At 37.1% G+C, this 18,752-nt stretch overlaps 1 protein-coding gene across 4 annotated transcripts in view; it reads right to left on the bottom strand.

Moving 5' to 3' along the window:
• stra6 (signaling receptor and transporter of retinol STRA6) overlaps positions 1–18,752 on the bottom strand; it is a 35,862-nt gene that overhangs the window by 10,544 nt on the left and 6,566 nt on the right. For all 4 annotated transcript variants that reach the window (XM_067436876.1, XM_067436874.1, XM_067436877.1 and 1 more), the window contains exons 2-13: positions 15,429–15,511; positions 14,205–14,271; positions 12,557–12,639; positions 12,330–12,463; positions 8,012–8,178; positions 7,391–7,516; positions 5,927–5,997; positions 2,911–2,987; positions 2,643–2,704; positions 2,338–2,500; positions 1,570–1,645; positions 105–238 (exon numbers count right to left, since the gene is read on the bottom strand). In XM_067436876.1, the coding sequence (XP_067292977.1) occupies positions 105–238; positions 1,570–1,645; positions 2,338–2,500; positions 2,643–2,704; positions 2,911–2,987; positions 5,927–5,997; positions 7,391–7,516; positions 8,012–8,178; positions 12,330–12,463; positions 12,557–12,639; positions 14,205–14,271; positions 15,429–15,502 (1,234 nt within the window). In that variant the 5' untranslated portion in view covers positions 15,503–15,511. The remainder of the gene's footprint in view (positions 1–104; positions 239–1,569; positions 1,646–2,337; positions 2,501–2,642; positions 2,705–2,910; positions 2,988–5,926; positions 5,998–7,390; positions 7,517–8,011; positions 8,179–12,329; positions 12,464–12,556; positions 12,640–14,204; positions 14,272–15,428; positions 15,512–18,752) is intronic.

Raw genomic sequence — 18,752 nt, 5'->3', positions numbered from 1 at the left:
TTCATCTCACTTTTACACAACAATGCAAAGATTTATACTTTGAGATATTGGATTCTCAAACAGATGCATCTCGTATGCATTACAGAGGAGAAATGTGGTCTCACCGAGACAGATGAAGGCAGCTTGATAGCTGGTGTAGCCCATCCAGCAGACCAGTGCGGGCCGAGACGGTCTGACACTCCTGTGGCAGTTATACACATTAAAGATGTCTCCTCTGTACAGTCCCTTTAGGTTAGACCTGAGTCAACACAGAGACACCATTCAGAGCTTTAATAGACACGCAGCATCTAATGCATGTAATGGGGACGTCTCTTTATCAAGAAGCAAATGAGAGGGAATTGCATGTCACGGAGTCAAACTGCCATTAATGGCATTTAAAAGCTCTATTTGAAAAGTCATTATTTTTAATCAGGTATTCCGGACTGTAATTAACTCTTTCTCATTAGCCTAGTAAATGATTTTTTTCCTCGTTTTACCTCCAGCTAGCTCTTTTTCATAAAAGAAGCAGTAAGTTATGATAAAGAGAAAAGTATTAGTAATGCAGTCACATGTGCATTATGACAAAGAAAAAAACTGAAGAAAAAAAAAGTTACAGAAGAAATATGTAAAATGGTTACTGACAAATTACAGTTGTACATTTATACATACACATAAATAAATAAATATAAACACATATATATATATATATATATATATATATATATATATATATATATATATATATATATATATATATATATATATATTTCTCATAAATATTTTTTTATAAAATGTTAATTTGATAACATGATTTGTAACAATGGTTTTTAACAATTTTATTTTATTTGTTGCCGAATTAAAAAAGTTTGATTAAATCTATCTATCTATCTATCTATCTATCTATCTATCTATCTATCTATCTATCTATCTATCTATCTATCTATCTATCTATCTATCTATCTATCTATCCATCCATCCATCCATCCATCCATCCATCCATCCATCCATCCATCCATCCATCCATCCATCCATCCATCCATCCATCCATCCATCCAACCATCCAACCATCTAATCATTTGTGTAATTTGAATATATTTGATCAACATAATTGATGTGTGTATATATTAAAATATAATTATAAAATATAGATTTAAAAAAAAATCACAGAATGAACATAATTGGTAACATTTCTTTAAATATAATTTTTAATTATACTTTTCTTTAATATAAAGAAGTAATAATATATTTAATAATATATATTTGATAATTTGATTTTATATAATACAATAAAGTAATAAACAAAATTGGTGAGAATGTATCTAAACAAATAAATAATTACATAAAATACAACATTAGAGTTAATGTAATATATATATTACATGTTCATGCTGAGTGTTCAGGAGTCAGAATGTCTATTTTGACATCAGAAACTGACAACAGAAAAGTCTTTTCTGTTTATTTCTCACTCCAAATCCTATTTATAACATTTCCCTTGCAAACTTACTTCTACTTCTGTATATTTGTTTCTGCATATTAAGCTGGGATAGATTAGGATATGACATTTGTTTTAAATTGGGTTTTTAGTATCACCTGTGCAAGACCATGGACCTCATCAGCATGAACAGGTTGACCAGGCAGGCCAGGGTCACCGCTGACAAATAGCAAACTGAAATAAACACAATCACATGAACCGGAAAGTCAAAGTCAGATGCATATGTATGTACTCATGGCCTCAGCACTTTTTCCCACTGACTGATTGGAAAACGAGTCCTGCTACAGTTCAGCAGTCGGCTTTGCTGACTGCTTCATTATTCATCTGCTGATTTATAAGGGTATTTAAAGCTGAGTGAAAGTGAATGCATGCAAATGATCAGACTGCATGCAGTAAATGCACTGATGCATGCAAACCTCTAACAGTTAAAATCAATGCAGGTGCTTCATCAGAACGCTAGTATACTCCAGCTTTCTTATTGTAATTACTCTAGTATATCTAAATTGTTCAAGTATTATGTAAATGGCCCATATTATGCTATTATTAAGGTTCCTGGTTTTGTTTTGGAGGTCTCCTACAACAGGTTTACATGCATCCAAGGTCAAAAACACTTACATTTTCACATAATACACATTGCAGCATCAGCTCTTTCCTCGTAGTGTCTGAAACGGTTCAATATAGGACTCAATCTTTTTAAACCCTACTTTCTGAGAGCTTTTTCTGTTGTGATTGGTCAGATGGCTCAGTCTGTTGTGATTGGTCTACTCTGCTCTGATTGGTCAGATGGCCCAGTTTGTGGTCTGTGTTTGAATTCTGTTTGAATTTGTGAGCAACTATAAGAGGTATAAAAAGGAAAACTGACTCACTTTCAACACACCACAAATAGTACATTACAATCCTGACCACCTCCTGGCGGTCATTTGACAAGATGATATTGAAACCAGCCAATAGGAAGGCAATGTTTTCATCCACTCCTCTACGGACGATGTGTAGGGTGGGCAGAACTCCTGAGACCAGCAAGAGCACCATCTAAAAGATTCAGAGATATTAAAGAATGGGAAACGCTTAGAATACCTACATGCTACTTTTGCCAGGTTAAAATAAATAAAAATTGCATTACTTATATCTTTTAGACAGAAATAACTCAAAAACTGGCTCATGAAGTGTTTACCTGATAAAGTGCAATGAATGCCACAACCACAGAGATCGCTAGTTTCAAAGGGAACCTAAAAACTGATGGAAAAGAAACACAATCAATTAATACATACTACCGACAATATTTTTGTTATTTTTGATCAATTTAATAAAAGTATGAATTTCTAAAATAAAAAAAATAAAAACACTTACTGACTCCAAACTTTTTAACAGTATGTTTTGACAAAAAAAAAAACTTTGGTTTTAACTTTAAGCTTATCAAAACATTCAACTGTAATAGTTACCATCCTCTGGTGTGTAGATGTAAGACTTGGCAGCATCTCGGAGTCTTTCAAATAGTTTGGGTTTTGATGTGCTGGAACTGCAAAGCAAGAGATAAGTGTCACAAACAACAACAACAAAACTTAATTTAATAGAATTCTACAATAACACCCCTTCATATTCTTTCTCTTGGTATTTAGGCATATCTAGAGTTTGTTGCTATATACACACTTATGTATAGACTTTGTGTAGCCCCGCCCCTTTTCAGCTCTGCACTCGTTGTGTTCTCTATCTTAGGGTTTGTATTTCCACAGCACAAAGGTAAGATCTTACCGATTTATGAATGAATCACTAATTTTAAAAACTTCCCAATCTAGTGACATTTGTTATGACAACCCCTTCATAACTTTCATGAACTCTACAACATCCACGTCATTCGAAAAACCTAAGTTCAAAACCTAAGTTCAAACACAAAATTTGAAAGACTGCTGCGTGCTTGTTTCTCAGTTATGCCTTACTTTTCCTTTATATAACTGCTACATTTATCAAAGTATATTCTATCTTGATTACATTCAAAATACTTTCCTAAGGCCAATATCGCTACTGGGACTAAAATATGTGTATTCTGGATGCTTATCCTTCCCATCATGTATGGATCAGAAACTTGGACCTTGCTTAAGTCGACTTATACTCTGCGTTGATGCTTTAAGCTTGACTTTGACTAGGCGCTGGTCATGGGCATGGCTTATAAAGGGTGCAACCAAATAAGAAATCTTTGAAGTCCACTTTTACGCTATGTTTCCAAATAAATGCATCCTCCAATCAGGCATAAAATTAGTACCCTAATATTGTGTTGACCCCCATTTTGGTGCCAAAACAGCCCTGTCCTGTCGAGGCATGGACTCCACTGCTGTGGTATCTGGCACCAAGATGTTAGCAAGAGATCCTTTAAGTCCTGTAAGTTGCGAGGTGGGGCCTCCATAGATCTGACTTGTTTGTTCAGCACATCCCACAGATGCTCGACTGGATTAAGATCTGAGGAATTTGGAGGCCAAGTCAACACCTCAAACTCATTGTTGTGCTCCTCAAACCATTCCTAAACAATTTTTGCTTTGTGGCAGAGCACATGATCCTGCTGAAAGAGGCCACATCCACCAGGGAATATAGATTCCATGAAAGGGTGAACATGGTCTGAAACAATGCTTAGGTAGGTGGTACATGTCAAAGTAACATCCATATGGATGACAGGACCCAAGGTTTCCCAGTAGAACATTGCCCAAAGCATCACACTGCCTCTGTTCATCACTGTTCCTTCCTTGGACCACTTTTGATAGATACTGACCACTGTAGACCGGGAACACCCCACAAGAGCTGCAGTTTTGGAGATGCTCTGACCCAGTCGTCTAGCCATCATAAATTGGCCTTTGTCAAACTCACTCAAATCCTTACTCTTGCCCATTTTTCCTGCTTCTGACACATGAACTTTGAGGACAAAGGGTTCATTTTATCCCACTCACTAAAAGGTGCTATGATGAAGAGATAATCAGTTATTCACTTCACCTGTCAGTGGTCATCATGTTATGCCTGATGTATTTTCTGTAATTTCAGGCTTATTTATTCATTTATGACACCATCAGCAACTAACGCCGACTCGACTTTAAATAATATAAATGTTGACTTCTGAAGTCATTCAACCAACCCAAATCCGAAACAGAGACATCCGGGAGAGGTGCGATAATCAACCGATGGTTTTCCCATCTCAGTCGAATCCACACAGACTGCCTGCCATATCGGCTCCTTTGGCTGTCTGGTCGGTGCAAAGATCTGCTCCGAAGACGACGTGGACTAAACACATTGAGGAAGATCTGATGAATAACCACTCCTTGACGACTAGAATATTGCCATTGACTACCAAGCATGGCATAGCATAATGAACGAAATTCGCAATCCTGCGGCACTTGCAGCAGTGTATGCCATGCGCTCAGGGGACAGCCCTAGCACAGCACCAGCTCGGAGCTAAAAGTAAGTGAAGTTGCTTTCCCACGTAGGAAAGTTTCCATGGAACAGGAAACATTTCCTCACATGGCTCACATTTTCAATGACATTCCATACACTCAGTATATATTTGCATGAAGAAGATCAGCATCGGTGCATTACAGACAGGCTGAATGGCATTAGCTTATGATGCAGATTCTAAAGACTGCGGGATAGTGGCTGATCACTATCTTAGACTCTTTACATAAGTCAATTTACAGTAGGTGTGATTCATCGTCTGTCAATGAAAATGAGGAAGGAAGTAGTCCATGCACAGTATTCCATCTGCATGGCTATTGTACAGTGTGCCGCTTGCTATGAGAGAAAAACCTCACTATTCCTTTCCTTTGTTGGAATTGGAATCCATTCCATTACCAAAACGGTTTCACAAGATTCATTTACATGCTGTCAGCATTATTATTAACTGGCACTTCCTATTAATAAGCAACAGAACAGGGCCTTAAATGCTTAAACAAAATATCCTTGAGGTCAAAATGTCTTTTTTTCATCAGTAAATGGTCTGTCAAAGAAGGTGCTGACCCTTCATAAAACATTAACCTCAAGAGGTCAAACTAAATATTATGTAAGTCTTAATTAATCTTATTATAAAATGTATTTAGATGACATTAAAATCCATTAACATTTAAAATGTATAATTTATAAAATTGTTAATTTTATCAATTTATTTTAAATTAAATCATTAAATCATTAAAAAAATGCTTGATAATAATATCAATTATTTTAATAATGTATAAAAGTGTTTAACTTTTATTAGTGGACTCAACATTTCTAAAAATGCATTATTTTACTTTTCATTCATTCTTGGATTTGATAATTATAATGAAAATAATAAATAAAAATAAATAATAATGTGGGATGATTTTGGAGAAAAGAGTCAGCTCACTGAGAAAGTCTTGTCACGAGTTACTAGTATCATTTCTGCTGCTTTAAGCTTATTGAACCTTTGGGTTAATAAATAAAGGTGTCCGCAAAAGTGGGCCTCACCTGATTTTAGTGGGCTTTTTCTTCTTGAGAATCTTCTTCACATAATCTCGGTAATAACTGCTACTGAGGTCCTGTAACAACAAAAAAAGACAAATCATTTAATAGCAGCATTCATTCTGTATGCAATCTCTTAAATCTAAAACAGTGTCAATCATCCAGATTGACATGACCAAGACTTTGCTTGCTAGCATTATAGACAAATCGGTAATTCTGAAAACGGTTTTAGATTTATTAAATCGTTAACTTGCAGTTTCCTCTTATTTCATCCAAACGCATTCGTCATCGAGATTATAGCTGAATAACACTGGCATTGTGCGTTTCCTGTGGGAAAACAGCACGCTGTTTGTGTAATGTCCTCTGTGAGTCAAACATAACCCAATCCCATTGAGCTGCTTACAATGATTAGACCTCTGGAATGCAGGTGCCGCATTTACAAACTCCCCTCTTGCCTTTCCATGCTGCTAAGTCCCTCATTATGAATTAACACAGTGGTTCTTAACTGGCGGGTCATGACCCAAAAATGGGTCACAGGTCTGTTCTGACTGGTTGCATACAGTACAGCAGTACGGTGACAAATAGGACAAAAAGATCAATGACTATATTAAACAAGTGTCCATGATAAAGAAAAGGGAAGTATTTAAAAAAAATAGTTTAAAACATGAGGTACATTCTTAAATTTATTGTTTTTTTTCCATCTGTTTTCATAACGGTTTCATGAGCATGTGAGCATCAGAACTGAAACAAGGAAGAAGGTGGCCTGGTCTGATGAATCACGCTTTCTTTTACATCACGTAGATGGCCGGGTCCGTGTATGTCTCTTAACTGGGGAACACATGGCACCAGGATGCACTATGGGAAGAAGGCAAGCCCGCGGAGGCAGTGTGATGCATTGGGCAATGTTCTGCTTGGAAACATTGGGTCTTGCCATCCATATGGATGTTACTTTGACACGTACCACCTACCTAAGCATTGTTTCAGACCATGTACACTCTTTCATGGAAACGGTATTCTTTGGTGGCTGTGGCCTCTTTCAGCAGGATAATGTGCTCTGCCAAAAAGCAAAAATGCTCAGGAATGGTTTGAGGAGCACAACAACGAGTTTAAGGTGTTGACTTGGCCTCCAAATTCCCCAGATCTCAATCCAATCGAGCATCTGTGGGATGTGCTGAACAAAAGTCAGATCCATGAAGGCCCCACCTCACAACTAACAGGACTTTAAGGATCTGCTGCTACAACCTTTTGGTGATACCACAGTACACCTTCAGGGGACATGGAGTCCATGTCCATGCAAAAGGGGGATCAACACAATATTAGGAATGTGGTCATAATGTTATGCCTGATCACTGTATAAGAATGTCATCCTTTTAATATAGCTTTTTCTTTATTATGATATGAGAACAGTTGTATAATCCTGATATTTGTGACATTTCCCTTTGGAAAAACAAATTCCTTTGACAGTCTTACTTCAGAGGCATTGGTCGTCTCTGTATTCTGTAAGCCCTTGAACAGAAGCAGCGGGTACTGGAAACTTAGAAAGGCCAGACAGGCAATCTGAGGAAGACTGCTGAACAGTGCAAAGTACTTATAGATCTGCAGACATGGAGAAAGAACAGACAAATCAATTTCAAATAACATCAAATGTTTGCAGTCATTTGTCTGGCTATATTACCCACAATTTCGTCCACACATGTTCTGTGCAAACCAATTTTTACTACAATAAATTTATATTACAATCCAAACAAGGTTTTCTTTATTTTGCCCTAAAATAATGAAATGTTTTTTTTGCAGTTTGATCCCTTTGTTCTCTTGCTACTGGTACTTTTTCTTCAGTTCTGACAGAAACTAAAGTGATTAACTGAAGGAAAGCTCCATGGTGAGTTCCCAAGAAGCAGAACTAATTGTTTTGAGGTTTGACCATTCATTTAGGAGACACGAGGACAATGGGAACAAAACCGGATGAGGTTAATGAACTTATCTGCAAGTCTCATTCAACATCCTCTAAAACACAGTGGGAAAGAAAACGAAGAACCCAAATAAACTGTGCTGAAAATAATCGACAGGCAATGTTTTAGATTCATATAATACCTGTGGCGTTTTGGGACAGTCCACCTTTTGCCAGACCAGAACTCCGAAGTGTGTCCACGACAGCAGGCTGCCCAGAACGTAACCAACCTTGTTATGCAGCGTCCCACAGGCCAGAAGAGGGTAGTACAAAGCGGGGTAGTACAAAAGAGCCAGGATCATCCAGAACTCTACAGAAATAAAGAACAAAAGTGTATTAGAACAGACACGTAATAACTAGGCCTAAATGTAAAACAGCACTATAGTGTTCACTGCACTATTCTAATCTTTGTTGAAGCTGTGTTTTGTTGTTTAATTAAAAGGTATAGTTTACCCAAAAAGGAAAATTCTGTCATTACCTCCTCGCCCTCATGTCGTTCTGAGCCTGTAAGACCTTCGTTCATCTTCAGAACACAAATTCAGATATTTTTTATGAAATTGAGAGCTCTATGATCCCTCCAAAGACAGCATTTAAGATCCCAGAAAGGTAATAAAGACATTGTTAAAATAGTCTATTTGACTCCAGTGGTTCAACCTTAATTTTATGAAGCGATGAGTATACTTTTTGTGCGCAAAAACAAACAAAATAATAATAATAATTTTATTGCGTTTATTTGATTTATTAAAACACTTTTTTGGTCTTAGGCAGAATGGCTCACCATTGGCTATAGCTCCTGTGTCAGCATCACACACACTTGTTGTGGTGCTCACATGAACAGCGTTGGCAATGGTGAGCCGGCATTCTGATATAGACCTAGGAAGTTCTGCACTGCACGCTGCAAATGCCAACAGCATGGGAGAATGACTCGAACAAGTGAAAATGTTGAATAAAGTTTTAAACAGTATTTATGGTTTCTTTTTTTACCTCATATCAGGCGAATCTCATCTAGTATTCCCAACGCCATTACTTCCACCAGAGAAGGTCAAAACCAGGCGTGATTAAAGATATGTGTACATAGAGGAGGCCTCATTCGACCGATCCTCACATACGCTAATGAGGCATCTATGTATATATGTTAAAAATAACATTAATAATGTTCGGTTTCTCAGAAACCAATCGTTTCGTGTTTTAAGGCATCAATGTATCATCTTGAGCCGCAGGGTTTAATATGGATTCGTATGTATGTATTTTTTACTCTCATAGTTGCTCTCATAGAAAAAAACCCAACTGACATGCATTATACGAGGAACAGTTGAATTTAACAAAAAACTTCATTAGTGTTCTAGAAACAAACACACCTAAATCTTAGGGAGCGTTCACACTTGTAGTTCGGTTAGTTTGGTTCGTTTGGTCCGGACCAAAAAACAAAAACAAAACATAATAGTCCTGGTCCGCTTAGCGTTCACACTGGCATTTTTAACAGCGAACCTAAAGTTACCGAACCAAAGGCATAGGGAGATGGTAACAACCTGATTGGTCGGCTTATATGACATAGGAGCTGCTTACCGAACATTCAAAACAATGCTGTGTGCGGATTACACGCGGGCACATGTGGCATTATTTTTTACCAGAGAACTCATGAAGAGCTCATGAAATGCTCAAAACATCCAAAACAACGCTTTGTGCTGGATTAAACGCGATAATTTTATGCGTGTACATGTGGCATTATTTTTACCCGCTGAGAACTCATGAAGAGCTCATAAAATGTTCAAAACATTCAAAACAGCATCAGTATTTCCTCCGTTGTGCAGAACAGAGACGGCCGCTGTCGTCTGCACCTGCTAATAATGGGCAACACAGGAACTTTGATGAGAAGAGCCAGGTATGCTTTTTGTGTGTTTTTTCTAGCATTTTCGAAACATGCTCGTCTGACCAAATATTGATTAGGCACTTCCTCATTGCTCCACATTTGCCCTCTAACGTTAAAGTTACTCATTTTGGATACACCGGTCTTTCCGCATCGTCAAATCAGCTGCATTATGCGTCGCATCTTGTGACATTACGTCCGGTTTTTGGTCCGTTTACATGTCTTTGGTCCGTGTTGCGTTCATATATCAATCGAACCGCACCAGAGTTCGTTTAGAAGCGGACCGAGACCCATCTTTTTAGCGGTCTCGGTCCGCTTGTTTGGTGCGCACCAGGGTTCGGATGGCAGCGTTCACATATGTTCAAATGAACCGCACTAAACAAGCAATCGCACCAAGGTTCGTTTTAATCGAACCAAACATGACAAGTGTGAACTTGATAGATACCCTGTATCTTGCTTAGATACCCTGGTGGTAAGCAGATAAACATCAAATTTTCATTTTTGGGTGAAGTATCCCTTTGACTATATCATATATATAGTATAAAAATATAGCCTAAAAGACAAATACTCAATACAGGGGCATTTTACTGTATTTTAACACACAGTAAATCACACAGTGAGAGTATGCACTCTATACCTGCATGTGCAGTTTTAATGTTAACCTTAATCGAAAAGGCAACATCAAGCTTGTGTGTGGACTCTTTTGCGTGCTTTGGTTTTTCCAAAGTGAGTTACATAGTCGATAATGTCATTTGTTAAAACAATTATGATGTTATCATAGTCGATGTATAATCGCACAACCCTATACACATCCGACTTCTTTCTCAACTGTTTACATTCAGTTAAGACATAATTGAATGTGTTTATGAGAATACTTGCAGAGACTGGCATTTTGATGTAATTTTGTGTGTATCTGTCCGCTGAAGCGCATGAGATGCGAAAGAGGAATGAATTTACTGTTGGTATGCTATCTAAAGCACAACTCTCTGTGTGTGTCCGGCTGTGCGCACAAATAACAGCATATGAGTACAGAATTAATTGTGAAATTTAGCAATTAATCCATAGGACACAAGAGTGCCTAACCATGGGGCCTGATCTGTATATCACGGATCAACTATGAACCGTTTATCCCCTAGTGGATAAAGATCTAAGCTTGAAGTCAAAAGGTTGTAAGTTCAAACCCAGTATTGTGTGATTTATGAGATGTAGTTATATCAATTTTCAGTGACTTCAATTTGGGCCTTAAATTTTCAATTTATTATTAAAAATAATAATAACTTTCTCATAAAAACTACTGAATTGGATCAGAAGACTTGCAATATTGCATTACAGTTGCATGGACTTCTTTTTTTGAACTTTTTTATGATTGAGAGATCAACAAAATAAATTATGCTGGAAATAATTACTGTTCTAGATGATATAGGTGATCACAAATTTATCCTTTAATCTTTAGAGTATTTTACCAAATGGAACCATTCATTTAAAATTCATTTTTTTCAAAGAACAAATAACTGTTAAACGTCTGAACTTCAGTACAAATATTGGTGAAAATGACCAGTTTAAAGTGTTCTACAGGTAGTGCTTTTTTCCTCATTTTTTGAGCCTGATGCTCTGAGTCTCCATTCACATTCATCATTCTTTAGCTTTTCTTCTTGTGTGTTCAACCCAAGAAGGAAACTCGGATTTGGAATGATAGGAGGGGGAGTAAATGATGGAGGATTGTGTACAAGATTGCGTACTATAATTTATGAGTAAAATGACTACTTGCTAGATCATCACTTTGGAAACAGCAAAATATGTCATATGATTGAGATTCAGGAGAATAACAATATATTGGCCCATTAACAATAACAGACTTATGTGTCAAAATTTAAGTATTAAAGGACCAAATAGTTACATAAGGTTACATAATGCAAATACAGCATTATGTATAATGTCTGAGGCCCTGTTTGCCAAAGAAACAAAAAATGAAAGCAATAATCCAATTACAAAACACAATTTAGAAGGACTAGCAGTTCAGGGAGGAAAAAAGATCAGGTAGGGTGCTACTTTTCATCCTCTTGTGTGAACTGAGCCTACTTTGGATAGGTGCCATCTTGTGAATAGGAAGACTGTTGAATGTTCATTCGATAGCACTAGTGGAGGGTGAGCCACTATTACCCATGAAATATCCCTGCAATCCGGTATATTTCCCAAACACTTTGGTGGCCTGAAATCTTACTAACAGCATTGATTTACATTATGATAGAAAATAATCTCTGCATTTTTAATCTTTAAAGAATTGAATCTCCACAATGTTGCCAGAGAACGATGCAATTCTCTGACAGCATCCTGGGGTTAAGAGCAAAATGTTAGCGGATCAAGGGTCGTTCCTTATGGGAATCAAATCAGCAACCTTGTGTTTGCCGGTCCTGAGACGTAACCACTAGGCTACATGATAAAATCTTTTATCATATTTGTAACTTTTTTTTTTTTTTTAAGGGAAGATGTCAATTTTCCAAAGCTGGCCATCACTTTTGGCCACTACTGTAAATATTCACTCATGAAATATTACATTTCACCACTCCACCAAGCAAGAAATCTAGTCATCTTACCTTTGTTCACAATGTCTTTAGTGAAAGGAAGTGGATGGTGACTGAGGACCATTCCGATCAGCTTGCAGAAGAGAACGCCATACACCGCAACAGCAAGACCCTTGTGTTGTGTGTGGTCTAAAAAGTTTACTGGGCTGAAATGAAAACAGAGAAAATGATGTTGGTGGTTGCCAGGGTGTTGCTAGGGTGTTCTGGGTGATTGTTTACATGGCAGATGTCGAACTGACCTGAGTAAACCTGTAAGTCCCCTCTGATTGACACCCAACTTCTGTTGCCTGGCCAGGATGGCTAGAACCAGCATGACCACCAGCTTTGGACATAAAGAGAGGACAATCTGTCAGTCTTACAACCTCCCTGACTTCCTCTAATGGCCCACCAGAGCCGGGCACAGCTGTGACGTCCACCTCTTGTTAACCTATTCTGCATCACAGCTTCTTGGTTCAAATGAAAGCACGGACCCCTATGAAACAAGGGCAGAGACCATTTCCAAAGCCTCTGTTTCTGGTGTGAGTAAGTGTACCATCAGAGAGCAGAGGCCTGGGGTCAGTGACCTGCAGTGACCTGTAACACTTTTAGGAAGCGCCACAGTGACGTATGGGTCCATGGGTCCATCATAGTCAATTAGCAAATACCAAAGAAAGGAAAAGGCAACCCAGTGGGAAGTCTGGCAGTTACAAAATAAATGACAACAAATGCGTTGTATACTTGTGTAAAATGGTTTCTTTACACAAGTGCTACGACAGTACCAAGGTATCAGGTGGAAACACTACGGTACTTTGCAGTGGTCATTTAGGGTATTCAATGGCAAATGCTCAAACCAACATGTAATTAGCAGGGCTATTATAATGAACAAAAACTAACTTGAAAAACTTGTTACTTAAAATAAAATAAAATGTAACTGAAATAACAATTGCTAATGGAACATTTCTCATTTTCATTTAGTCTAACAATGTACTAAAAACAAGGAAAATTAATCAAAACTAGAACTGTCAAAACGATTAATCGTGATTAATCTCATTAACATAAAAGTCTGTGTGTGTGTGTGTGTGTGTGTGTGTGTGTGTGTGTGTGTGTATATATGCACACACTTTAAATATTTACATTTTTGTTATATGCGATTAATCGATTTGACAGCACTAGTAAAAATATTTATACATATTTAAAAAACAAAATAATTACATCTTAAATGCAGTATATATATATATATATATATATATATATATATATATATATATATATATACCATGTATATATACATATAATGAATAATTAAATACAATTAATTAAACATTTACTTATAAATTTAATGTTTGAAAATTAGAAGTTATTTTACAAATTGTTTACTCAAGAAACACACACACACACACACACACACACACACACACACACACACACACACACACACACACACACACACACACACACACACACACACACAGTGTTTCCATGTTTTATGGGGACATTCCATAGGCGTAATGGTTTTTATACTGTATAAACCGCATTTTCTATCCCCTTACACTGCCAAACATTCTGCATTTTTACTTTCTCCCCCCAAAAAAACCTGTATGATTTATAAGATGTTTTCCTCATGGGGACCCAACACAACACACTTAAACAGAAATTGTGTATTATCTATATATTTCTAGATTTTGAGACTAAAGTGCATCTAAGAATATTTAAATATTATCAGTTTAATCATTCTGGCCAATATATTGTCTAGCATTAGTACTTATATAATTATATATATACCATGGTACTGATTACAATATTCCAAGTACTCAGAGATACTGAATTTTGGACAGAGAAAGAATACACAAAAAGAGAATATTGAGAATATAAAGAAATAAGGATCAGTCTCATCTGAAGGGAACTCACAGATATTGCAGCAATGCATATGTGGAAGAGGCTTTCTTCAGCTGTGGGGTCACATGGTTGGATAACTCTGAAAATTTCACAAACAAAGAATTTATCATAAGCTGGTGAGATCCAGGCCGATTACTCAGCCTGCACACGTTCCCATCCTCCCCTCCTTTCCTAAGCAACAGACCATTACTAACAAGAGCACTTTTACTGAACCTCTTCAAGGGAAGATTATTCATTTCGTAGGTAATGTGACTGACGCGGAAATGCCAGCACACAGATCCCATCTCACTCAAGTAAACTGGAATGCTGGGGTGGAGTTAGGGAACTTCTAGATGAATGAAAATGTCCTCTTTTCATTTGATATTACTAACAGAGGAAGTCTTGGACGAATGTGACGCATTGAAGTAACCCTAGCTTCACAGTTTGGTGTCTTGTTGCCGAAAAGTCTCTTGCATATGTGAAAAGAATCAAAGATGAGATCAAAAAGAACATCTCGGCATGAATCGCAGTGATGGATGTGCATATCACATTCAGCAGAAATATAATCAGACATGTTTGCACACCTGTAGACTTGGAACCATATAAATGTTCTAGGTTGTGCATTATGGGATGGCAAAAGACTATATGACAAGCAGCAATAAAGATAATATCTCATGAATATCTGATGACCTGACCCAAGTTATCTAGATGAAATCACAAAACCAAGTTAATGTCTAAACCCAGCAGACCCGAATGCAACTTTTTGGTCACCAAGGCTACATTTATTTGACCAAAAATACAGTAAAAACAGTCATATTGCGAGTTAATATTACAGTTTAAAATAAGTAAATACAGTTTAAAATAACTATTTGAATACGTTTTAATATAAAATGTATTTCTGTGATGCAAATCTAAATCGTCAGCATCATTACTTGTCTTCAGTGTCACGCGATCCTTCAGCAATCATTCTAATTTGCTGCTCAGAAAACATTTATTATTATTATAAATGATAAAAACAGTTGTGCTGCTTAATGTTTTTGTTGAAACCATGATACGTTTTTTTCGGGATTCTTTGGTAAACAGAAAATTCAAAAGTACAGCATTTAATTGAAATATTGTTTTGTAACATTATAAATGTCTTTACTGTCACTTTTGATCGAATTTCTTTCTAAAAAAATAATAAAAAGTATATATATATATATATATATAAAAAAAATAAACTATATAATCTTTGATACAGCAATTAAGAGTACTTACTCGACTGGTGGTTTGGTTGGCACTGCATTTCTGTACAAATCTGAGTAGTCGTAGTCCAAAGTTTCAGCACTCATGGTGCCAACCTACAGATGAAACAGAAGTTTCAGTGAGCTCCAATAACTTCAGAAGCAGCCGAAATGCAGCACTCCTGCAGGACACAAATTTGTTCAGGTTTGGTATGGGGAGGGAAAATAAAGTTTCCTCCAAAGTTTGCCAACTGGAAACTGCTGGTTTGTTCTCTTCAGTCCCTAAAGTCTCCTCGTTTTCTCCTTTAGCACCCTTGTTCAGGTGTCCTGTTACCACTGCGGCCGAGAGCTGTGAGGAGCAAAGTGACGGGTCCCTTTCTGTAGCATGCCAACCCTAAACGTCTTTACTTCAGTTTGGATCTCCTTTTCAGATTGGGGATTAGCACCTCACTGGAAACCAGGAGAGAGAAAGAGAGAGGGAGGGTGAGAGAGAGGGGGGAGAAAGCAATCCAGAGAGAAGTTTTCCAGATTTCCAAATGGGGCAGCCGATCTCTCCTACCACCTGTGGTTCAGAGAGATTACGTGGACTTCCAAGGCAAGTCCTGTGGCTGGTATTGAGAGGCTGAATGAGCGCTGGACTTATAAAACTCAGCCAAAGCTTGGCTGGAACTGTGTGGGGGCCGAATGCTGACATATTCCAGAGTGATAACAGGGAAATTCATACGCGTGAGCTCCAGTTATCAGGCTGTGGAGATTCCCAAAGGTGACTCAAAGTGTGAGGTATAAGGAAATCATTTCCATTAACCACACACACAAACTGACAGACAAGAGAAGAATCAAATCAGGTGCAGAACCTGTACATCACACTGTAAAAAATAAATAAATAAGTGAAATGTATGGTAAAATGACAGCAGCTGTGCTTGCCAGAACTTCAATGTAAAAAAAATAAGCTAGCAACATTTTAGGTTTTGCTGGACTGAAAAAAAAAAAACCTGCATATTTCATTAAAAGATTTTTGGATTAAAGGTACACTATGTAAAAAATAATTTAGTAAAATATCCAAAAACCACTAGGCCAGTGTTATATATTTTGTTCAATTGAGTACTTAAAATATCCCAAAAGTTTCCAACTATTTGTAAATTATGAGAAAATTGCTATTTTAACCAATAAACAGGGACGTCTGAGGGAGTCGCCTGTTAACAGCGTCATATCTGCATTACTCTCGGTTTCCGGTTGGTTTTAATCTGCAGAAACGCTTTACTCTCACTGTAGTGTGAACAAGTGTCATAGCAGCTGCCGAGCGAACGCACAGAGTAACGTCATAACATCATTTTCAACACACTCAAATGTAAATGTCTCTAATATGATGAACAGAGCTGCATTACCTCATACTCATGACCGGAAAAACGGAAATGGCGCCGGTGACTGTTGCACAATAAAAGTCCCACTGCTCGCGAGGCATGTTGCGTTCATCTTATTATCAATCGCTCCAGCGGCCTTGCTCAGCTCCTCAACACTCGGTCCCGCTCTGCTTCATATTACAGTAACGTTAAAGAAAGTGTATGTAAGATTGTGGCCAAAACGGGTACTGCAATCACTATGCCCTCTCCCCCTGCCCCGAGGTTGCCAGATTGGCAACAGGGTCAGCAGGAACGTTTGTAGCTGCAGCTGTGCTAACTAGAGCAGATCTGGCAACCCGGATGCCGAAACACTACTGACTTCATGATTGGTCGATAGGTAGAGGGCGGAGCTTCAGGCCAAAACACAACATGTCAACATCAACAACAACTTTTAAATGACAATATCCTGGCCGGACTACTGTTGTCAGTGATATAAGTATTTGAAATTAACATGATTTCTTAATGTCTAGTGACATATCAGGGTCATTTTATGATTCATTGAAATGCATTTCTTGAATACAGTTCCTTTAATAATCACATTCATGAACTTGATTTCTGCCAGAGTCCTTTGGTGATTCTTTCCCACCGGCTGTGAGGTGAAGATCACATGTCCCAAGATTCTGCGCTCAAACTTGGCATCATCAAACTACTGCTTTGTTTTGAATAGACGACCTCTAGCGAACGGAAAAATGTGTACCTTTAAAATATTGAAAAACCCCTAAAACAATGTCATATAGTTTGTTGACTTGTGTACTTACATCATCCCAAATGTTTTCAGGAATGTTTAAATCCAGAGAAAGAAGCTATTTTTACCAGCACACGGATCATGCCCATTCATCACATATGATATCAATAATATCATATCCATGTTAACCTTGATTTACCCTTGGTTTTATTTTGTAGAAACCATGGAAACGCCAAAGACGCTTTAATATATTAAGTGTTTTATTAGACAGGTTTGATACATTCATCGAAAGACTAATCATTGTTATATAGCTCGACACGGTTAGTCTTATTTTTTAAAATCTCGTTTTGTGTTACCGCCCAAGTTCTGCCCAAGTCCCGTCAGATTCTTTTCCACCGGCTGAGATGAAGACAACAACTCCCATGATTTCCTCGAAATCAAGGCGTCATCAAGCTACACCTTAGTTTTGAATAAGCGACCCCTAGCAGCGGAAATTACATATTGTGCCTTAAATATGATATAATGTTAAGGAAGGGGTTGGAATCAGTACCTCAAGATATATGATATGATACGATACATAATAATAATAATAATAATACATTTTATTTATAATGCACTTTATATTAAACAAAATCTCAAAGTGCTAAAAAATCTCAAAGTGCTAAAAAATCTCAAAGTGCTAAAAAATCTCATGGCTCATGATCCCGATAATATCATGAAACAGAAATTCTGCGATAATCAATATAATGCTAGATCTTTTATATCTGTCCAACTATAAAAACGAAATGCCTGTAAAAGGGTTAATTGCAGGTTTTCCAGACTTTGGACATAAAATGCGGCTGTGGAATTTATTATTTAACTTACACTGCTTTCTGTCATACAATTATGTAAATTATCAAAGAATTTTCATTTTTGGGTAAACTAAATCTTTAAGATGGCTAAATCAACTGCATTATAATTTTTTTAGATCATATTATTAGAGCTAATACGATGCAATGTGGTATGGGACCACATTTATGATATGAACGCGCACACAAACACCAAATCACAGATAATTTTGTTAGATTTTACAGTACAAAAAACATATTTAATATTTAGCTACCTCTTTTATCCATTACAAAGAGCTTCCATTTGAATGAAACTAAAGATCAGACTAGATACACTATCAATATTTAATTTTTATCATTATTTTATTAAATCATTCAATTTCTACATTCATGATGCTCTTCTATGAATGAATGCTGATGTAAGGTGCATTGCCACGCCCATTGCC

This window comes from Pseudorasbora parva, chromosome 25 (genome assembly GCF_024679245.1).
Source record: "Pseudorasbora parva isolate DD20220531a chromosome 25, ASM2467924v1, whole genome shotgun sequence".
In the NCBI taxonomy this organism is placed as follows: Eukaryota; Metazoa; Chordata; class Actinopteri; order Cypriniformes; family Gobionidae; genus Pseudorasbora; species Pseudorasbora parva.
Note: the sequence above shows the minus strand (reverse complement) of the source record. Positions and strands in the feature narration are given on the sequence as shown.